This window comes from Lutzomyia longipalpis, chromosome 4 (genome assembly GCF_024334085.1).
Source record: "Lutzomyia longipalpis isolate SR_M1_2022 chromosome 4, ASM2433408v1".
NCBI classification, from domain to species: domain Eukaryota; kingdom Metazoa; phylum Arthropoda; class Insecta; order Diptera; family Psychodidae; genus Lutzomyia; species Lutzomyia longipalpis.
The window spans coordinates 6,924,891-6,933,993 of NC_074710.1; the positions used below are offsets into that span (position 1 = coordinate 6,924,891).

The following is a 9,103-nucleotide window of genomic DNA, read 5'->3' on the forward strand; positions in this document are numbered from 1 at the left end:
TAAGAGGTTCCTTTGGAGAAGAAAATTCCCTCCTTGTGGAATACCCATCATCATCATTTCGTGGCTAGTTTGCTGTGTAGCGAGCCGATGGGCTCTAGCGGTTATATTAATTGCATTTTGCCTTGGCCACCAACAGAATTCCACACGCGCGTGAACCACATTGGTGATGAAGAGAAAAAAATTGTTTATTTCTTCTGGCATGTCCAAATGGACAAACAAACACCACCACAAACATCAAACTCTCGCTATTTATGCTCATTGTATGTTGGTTACATTAATACGCCCCCTTACAATTGCATCTCATTGCACTTTAGTGTTGCTCTTTTGCAATCATTGCAATATTTCTTTTGTTTTTTTTCATCTCTTCTCCATCAAGTGATGAAATTGATTAGGGTTGCAATTCACTTTGCACGCAGTTTTCATAAAAAAAAATAACTACCTATTTTAATTTTTTATTTCCTTCAACTAAGCAGAACTTTATGCTTTTCTTTATTCTTTAACAGAAAGAAAAGCAAATCTTCTTCACCAACATATTCACCACATATAAATTAATGAGAGTCTTAATTGATTTCTCAAATGCGAGAAAAACAAAGAAATAACTGGAGATTGTTGAGAAGAAAATCTGACAAGAAGATATTAATCATTGATGCTATTTTACAGAACCAAACTGTGACGACCACGCCAAAGAGAGAGATCCCCATTTCTTATCTTTGACGAGCTCTTTTTGGCATTCAAACAACATACTCCGCTGAGATTTATCACAAACATTATCACCATTGATCATCACTCGATAGTGTCACCGTTTGGCGCACTCAAATGTCCTCCAAGTTGCTCGTGTACACGCAAAAGTTATTTTACAAACCTCCACCGACACTAAAAACTTGCACAATAATTATGCAATTCATCTTCTTGTATTCTTTTGCATTTTAAAAGAGTTATTCTCGCCATTTATGGTGTCGGTCTTGAAATCACTTTCAGCAGCCCGTGTGTGTACAAAAGATGTGTCTCTCGGGTTGGAATTTTATGAACAAATGAGGATTTTTTTTTGCTATAAACTTTTCAATTGAAATTGAATTTTTTCTGATATATTAATATGGCACACAAAAGTCAATCCATAAATGCTCTAGGTTAGATTCATCTACATATATTGTGGCTTTTGCTTAGAGAGACATTGATTGTTTTATTTTATAGTAAAAAAAATCTTTATGGTACCCTAGACATCTAACAAAATATCAGTATAAGTTAATTTGTAAGTTCATTGACAGAATGAAAAGTCTCACAGTCAAAAGAACCTCAATGGTTTATTTTATTTTGCAGTTCTATATTTTTCTTTCATTGCCTAATTCAATTTATTTACAAAATACAAGAACTTTTATAGCAAAAAATGTGTCTTGGCTAAAAAAAAATTTTTTTGAGGTAAAATTTCCGTTTTGTTCAAATTTTTTTTTCGAAAAATAGTACAACTTGTAAAAGAGAAGAAAAGAAGATTACGAGAATCAATGGCTTTGATCTACTTTTTGCAGAAAGTTGCAAAGGAAGCATTTAGCGTAACCACACTGTTCTATAATGCATTGAGAAAATTACCGATAGTGCAAGAAAATTATCTTATCACCCCGATTAGTAATTATTGAATAATATTGCGGTGACATCGTCTCTCTATGCGATATATAATTTGAGAGAGCTCCGTAAGATGATGTAAAGTTTACCCATTTATCTGTGCTGTGTGCACGTTATACTCTGAGCAATTATCCATGGTATATAGCTTCGTGAATGCAATGGGAGATGGAAATAAAATTGCAAGAAGCTCAATAGCACCATTTAAAGAAAAACTGGTTAAGGTAACTTCACATTGCAAATTTAACCACGAAGAATCATTCCTCAACTCGACATTTTCTCACTTCTTTGGGTGAAAACCAAAATAAATACATCTGCCACCCAATTAAAGACTTTACACAGAGAAACCATTTTCCCTCACAGACATTCCCCAAAAAAAAATCCACGTGTTACGTAAATAAAATTCAAAACAAGGGCTAAAAGCAATTTTAAGTACATCACGCTGCTCAACATGATGCATTTCATCCAAAGGAAATTATACAGTTGTCTTCAGTTAATGCGATAAGTTTTATAAATTGTACTTAGCATAGCAATTAGCCCTTATTTAGATTATATATTTTTGTTAAAAAACTTTTAAGTTACAACGTTAAAAGAAAATATATTAAAAAATTAATAAATTCTCACCTGGTTGTGTATTTTTTGCCAAATACGGCTGCAGGAGTCTCGTCCTTTTCTTCTCATAACCTTTCTGTGTGATGTCACCTGTAAAGAAAAAGGAAAATAAAAAATTGTAGTAAAAAAATGAATGAAAATAAATCACTTTTAGGTCATTAACACAGCCCATTTGTTTCGCGTACATAAACTTTTGAGAAAAAAAAAAGAGCTCGTTCACGTAATGAGGAAAAAGGCATCAATTAATCATAAAAATTATATATGTGTATGAAAACCGATGCTCTTCAAATAACTGTTGAACATTAAAGGAAAAGAAATATATTAGAAAGAAGAAGAAAAAATCTCCAACAGACTGATTCCGTTTTTCTTTCTTCCTCTTCGCACTGATCTTGTGCAAAGAAGCTTCTTAACAAAATGTTATGCTTTCTCAATTACTAAAAAAGAATTTAAAAAATACTTAAATTTTTAATGTATTCTACTGCCACGAGAGACTCCTTAAAGATATGAGACTTTTGTATTTTCAACATGTAGGTAAATATTTCTTTTTCTTATCTAACATAAAAAGAACGAATAATCTCAATCCACCCACAGTGAATTTAAATGAATATCGCGCGACAGAACATATATGGTTTGTAAATATTTTCGAGTATATACATTTCGCATTTTAAGGGGGTTGTCATTGTTGGATTTTGCGATACCTTTTTCAAAAAATTAAATTAAAAAAAATTTAAATTGATTTCTTTTCTTGAATTTAATTGAACTTCTTTTATATCTTGTTTTATTAAAATTAAATGAGAATTATTTTTTTGAAATTCTGTTTATTTTGTTATTCATTTGCAAAGAGTTATCCGAGTTATCCAAATTATCCAAGTTTGTAAATATTTCTTGTAATAAATCAAAAATACCCGAATATATTAATTTAAAAATTGTAAAAAATAATAAATTCCAGAAAAGTAAAGGAACTTTTTTTTTTGTTATAAAAATGATAAAAACAAAGAAGATATTCATCGAAAAAATATTCCTTTTCAGCTTTAGAAATATAAACATTCCTTTTCCAAGAACCTTTTAAGATAAGAAAAACAAAAAAATTCTCTTTTGTACAAATTCCCAGTCGATATTTTGCCCCCTGGTTACTTTTATCGCTTTAGTTTTGTAAAAGAGAAATAAAGACAACAACATTGAAGTAAAAAAAAAGACCCGCCAACTCAAGAATGTACGTCCAGTCCATAGAGGTCTTCAGTGTACAAGAAATGCTTCTATTTAATCACCCAAATGTGACTAAATAGTTTTTACTGTTTCCCCCGCGCCATTCCTTCTCTTTTCTTTTATTATTTGTTCCTCCTGTCACATTGAAATTTATTCATATCAGAAGCACCAAAATACGAGGTTCACATACTTATTTTTCAAGATATCCCAGACATATTTGTTTGTTTTATTCATTTATTATTATTTTTATCTTAAAGAAATTATATATTATTTTAGGTATTAAAACTATTTGGGAATAAATTTTCTTTAAAAATGTGTTTATTTTAAACGAGTTATCCGAGTTATCTAAATTATCCAAATTATCCAAGATTAAAAGTACCTGATGAAGTAGATCAAAATGTCCGAATATATTGATTTTAAAATTCAAAGAAAATGTCAAAAAGCTACAAAAATTCTACTTAAAAATAAAATATTATTTAAACTAATTTCCTGTATTTTTTTTATTAAAATAATATTGCGTGGGTGCCTGGGAAACCTTGTTTACCGCCACAATTGAGCAAATTACACGTTAACTTACAAAATTATTAATGTTGAACTCATTCAAGGCTGTTTGAGGCCTTTTTTCTCTTAATGTTTTTTCCCTCTCTCTCTCTTTCTAATTCTCTTGACTTTTCTATTGTGATTCATTGTATGCTTTAGCCCCCATGACACTGTGACCGGAGGTAATGCTAACAAAACAACAAGAGAAACAAAATAAGCATAAAAATGCCGATGAAGAGGAATTTATTTAATGAATTTTTTAAACAATTCTCTAAAAGAGTATTGAGTTGTGATTGTTTTGTATGGTAAAATTGCACAGAAGGTAAAATGATGAATGACAAAAACGCCCCCAAAAGCAGGAATTGACCTCTGATTTGTTTCCATTCCACAATAATTGCCACACGCGACACTCTCCCTCATTTATACAAAGAAAAAATAACATCAAGAGAGACTATTATGTACATAAAGATCACCCACGTAAAATACATTTTACTACTAATTAGTCTTATGACATGAATTTTATTGGATAATTTAGTCAACAAATCTCATCTAACAAATCAAAAATTCATTGCGAAATTTTCCATCAAAACTGCATGGGAGATTATATTGAATTGGATGTAAATAAGGGCGAGGTGTTTTTAGCTTTTATAACAAACATACAAAAAAAAACTAAATAAATTCCTTCATGAATCTCAAATAAGTCTTTTGAATTTGATTTGTATTTAAACATTTTCAAACCCACCCAGATTTTATTGTACCTTTACTTATACCACGTAACAATAAAAAATTCTCCATGTGCAGTAAATTGTGCGAAAAAGCCACGTAATCTAAAAGCAATTGAATTGGCAATGAATTTATTGGCATGAAGTTTCACTTTTAATACAAATATTGGGGCTCTTCTTGGTTGCAAAGAGTTTCTCCAACAATATTGATGGTGTTTAAAAAAAAAGAAACAACAAAATGTACAAAACTTGAACTCCATTGATGTCTTTGAACTCAATTCATTTGCGTGTGTTCTTCAAGTGGATTCTTTTAGTGATAAAAATCAAAACCAATAGACTTGGAAAAAATTATTCATTTCCTTTGTTGACACCAATGAATTCACTTTTTTTTCCAGCTGCTCATAATTCATTGAAAAACGATAAAATTCCACGCTTTTTCGCAATTGACTGAAAATTGCAAGGAAATCTGTATGAGTGTGCTGCACACAGTGTGTTCAAAGTTTATTTAGAAAATATTATGACAAATATTTAAGGTGACATCTACAAGTAAAGAAAATAAATAGGTTTGTGGTCATTGGTTGGATGATAAGGAGTTTATTCATTATTAGACTCTTGCAATAACATTGGATTTGTACGCGCCAAATAAGTAAAAAATCGTAGAAGAAAAATTTATTAGTTTTATTCCTTTTCCATAGGAAATAACAGAAAAAAAAACTTTAAAAATCCTCAAACTTTGACCCTAATTTTCTCTCAGAAAAAAAAATGTTTTTCTTAATTTTCTTTCGATGAATCTGAGGTAATTGAATTCCCCTATACAAAGAAATTATTAAAATTTTTAAAATTAAATTTCTTAGAAAGATGTAGAATTTTTCATAATAAATTAGATAGATTTGTTTCTGTGACGCTTTAAAAAAAATAAAATTGGCAATGAGTACCAGTTTTGTCCTCGAGTGTTAAAAAAAAATTTTAATGTAACAAAGTAAGCATTATGCGCTAAAACCAACATCGAAAGTCAGAAAGGAAACGTCAAACGTTAGGAAGGAAACGTAAACTATTGGAAAGAACGTTAAATATTACAAAAAAGCATCAGACGTTAAAACGAACGTTAAATGTTAGAAAATAAACGTCAAACTTCAGAAAGGAAAGATGAAAGAAATGTCAAATTTAGGGAAAATATTCAAAAGTAGTAAAAGAATAGTAAGACATTTAAATTAACGTCAAATGTTAGAATAAAAAACACCAGACGTTAGGCAGGGAACGTCAAATGTTTAAAAGAAACGTCAAAGGAATTTTTCGTGTACGAAGCATATGCTTTATATGATTCATTTGCTTATATTCTTTAGCATTCTGTACATGAATTAAAATACAAACTTCTCCTTTTTGCAGGGCTGGACGTCATTTCGACATCTACACAGCCAATTAAAATTAAAATACATACATATATGAGCCATTAAGCACAGATGCATATGCTTCACGTACAATTACAATAAATTGAGTAAAATTTAAATTTTTATAATTTCGCATCAATAAAAAAGAAAACTCCTCCAAAATGATTTTCTCTCCATGTAATTTAATCTTATTTTGGAATTTCTTTCACAATAGAATTTATCCATACTGTGTACAGATTTGAGAAATAATCTCTCCCCAGGTGACACCTAATGCCAAATATAGCTTGTTGACAAAGAAACCAACTCAAGGTATTTCTACTTTTAGCAATACATTGCATAGAAATGCGTGCAATTTCCACGAGCAAAAATGGAGATTGTTTTTTTTTGCATTCCCCAAGATCTATTGAGAGTTTGGAATTGAACACGTGGATACTCAATTGATAAATATTCATTATTTCTGCATACAAAATATCCATTGAAAATAAACATTCCCAATACCAAAGGATGGGGAGAATTGTTTTGATATGGAACACCAATTGATCTAATTTCTGCATAAAATACAACGACATACACAGTTCTCAAAGAAACTCCATGGCATAATTTCTTTCACATATCGGGGCTTCTTTAGGAGGGAAACTTTGAGGTGCGTTTAAAGAAAACCACAATTGATGGACATATCATTGGTGAATTGTTCGTAATTCTGACCTAAACAAATTAATGGGACAAAAATATCCCTTTAAAACGATAGAAAAGATGTTTAAACAATTGATGAGAAAAGTCACTTCAATGGAATTTTCATGCTGTGCGAGAGAATTCACAAAATTTATCAAAGAGACACCAAGAATGGCAAGATGCGGTGTCTCCCATAAGCCTCTAAAGAATCATCAATTCTTTATGTCTTTTGTTAAATCACCTCGTGCGGCACAATTGATTCTCATACCAATTTTTCTCACGTGAAAAGCCCAATAAAAGTCGGTGGGAAATTCATCAGTTTCTACATCTCATTGTTGATTCTTTCTCTGTTTTTTTTTTGTCGATGCCAAAATATATCAATGAAAAGCTCCCACTAAACTTGAATTGAATATGGGAAGAAATAATCACAAAAAAAATACCAATGAATTTGTTAAAACAGAGGCTGATAATGAAAACTTTGTATGAATAAAAAAAAAGTAGGGAGGAGTCTATTCATTTTTGATCATGTTGTGAGCTCTTTTTTTTTCTAAAGATTCTTACCTAATTTTGTTAAATTATTAGTTCTAAGTGCCCCAAAAATCTTCCTTAGTGTTTCAATCAAGAATTTTTATTTGTTCTCAAGGTTAGAAATCAATTGAAACATCAACGCACATGTTTCATGCATTTTAAGAGAAAATAAGATACAATGGGGGCGTGGCTTTTTTTTAATTTACTCTTTTGGGTCAAATCTTTATCCAAATTTTTCAGGACAGATTTTTGGCTAATTTTTAACAATCTTTTAATCTTATATTATGTCCTTTGATGCCATGGCACGAATGACAATGAATGGAGTCCTTGCTAAAAAGTTAAAGAAAGACCATCAAAATTACGCCCGTTTTTCCACCACAACGTTGCAATTAATCAATTTAACACATTCAAAAAAAAATATCGTTCTTAATGTAGCAGATTTTATCAATCTTCCATTAGAAAATTAAACAAAAATGCATCAGAATAGGGTAGAAAATAAATAAAATGCATCATTTCATACAAAATTTGCATTCAGTGTGAGTAAGTGTTACAAAATGGACATTCTCGTATCATCATCCCTTAGAAGAATCATAAGTTTCTACAGATTCTTTGGAATTTGCATTCAAACCCCTGCAATGACACGAAGAGAGAAATTTTTTGCATTTGGAACATCAATTTTTAGCATATTCTTCGTTATTTGTTTAGCACCTGCTATTTATTTTGTTGCAACACCAATTACAGAGAAAGAAATTCTCAATTATACCCTAAGAATTGGGATAATTATTACGCATATTGCCACGGCAACTGAAACAATTCTAACAAAGGGAAAACAGCTCGAATTTTGGGAACTTCAGAGAAAACTCCGGAATCTCTATAGAAGTAATCAAGATGACTTTGATGAAGCCTACAGGGCGATGGTGGACAATTTTAAGAGAAAAATATGGTTAATTGTCATCATGTACACCTCAATTGAAGCAATTTTACTTGGAATTATGCTAATCATAAGTCACGGTGAACCTACACGGAGTACTAAAATATTCCTCTATGGATGGATTTTAATTTTTTACCCCACAAAAGCTGGAAGAACGCGCCATTTAAGTCACATTACGGCCATTGAAATGCTCAAAAAGCACGTCGAATTCTTCAATAGCACCCTACGGGATATTAAAGTGAAATTGAGAAGCTTAAGCAAGGAAAAGAGTGTGGAAGAATTAAATCTCATCAAATTTCGACACATTTACATTTGGGAATTATGCAGAAATATCAATTCTTCCTTCAAGTGGTCACAATTTGTAAATATCTGTGTGAATTGTTTCCAATTTATCTGCATGTCTTTCTATCTTTACATCCATATAGTGACTAAAAATTTAACGGAATTATTTAGTGAGTTTATGCTATATTAATTTACGCGTTATGATTCCTTACATAAATCTAACATAATCTTCACAAAATCTCTTTAGTAACATTACTCGGAGCCATCCTCTTGCCCAGTACATTTCTAATCTTGCTCATTACATGTGAGAATCTCCAGAGAGAATCTGCAAAATCATATAATTTACTCCAAGATCTCCTTGTTCAAGATTCAAAAATAACTGACCACTTCTTACGAAATTGCGTAAGAAAATTTAAATGATTTTGATTAAAATATTAAATGATTTTTAAACTTTCAGATTGCCGACTTATCACTACAGATGTATCATGAAAAAATTTACATAGGTTTCGGGGGACTTTTTAAGCTTAATCTGGGTTTTATGACAACGGTGAGAATTTTAAGATTTAACAAGAATATATTTTTTTTAATATTTATTTGATTATTTTCTT

At 30.7% G+C, this 9,103-nt stretch overlaps 1 protein-coding gene across 5 annotated transcripts in view; it reads right to left on the bottom strand.

Annotated features, from left to right (window-relative positions):
• Positions 1-9,103, bottom strand: part of LOC129795937 (disco-interacting protein 2) — an 82,444-nt gene that overhangs the window by 37,695 nt on the left and 35,646 nt on the right. For 4 of the 5 annotated variants that reach the window (XM_055837501.1, XM_055837499.1, XM_055837500.1 and 1 more), the window contains exon 2: positions 2,239-2,316. In XM_055837501.1, the coding sequence (XP_055693476.1) occupies positions 2,239-2,316 (78 nt within the window). Of the gene's footprint in view, positions 1-2,238; positions 2,319-9,103 lie in introns of all 5 variants that reach the window. The other variant, XM_055837502.1, reaches the window with a different exon arrangement.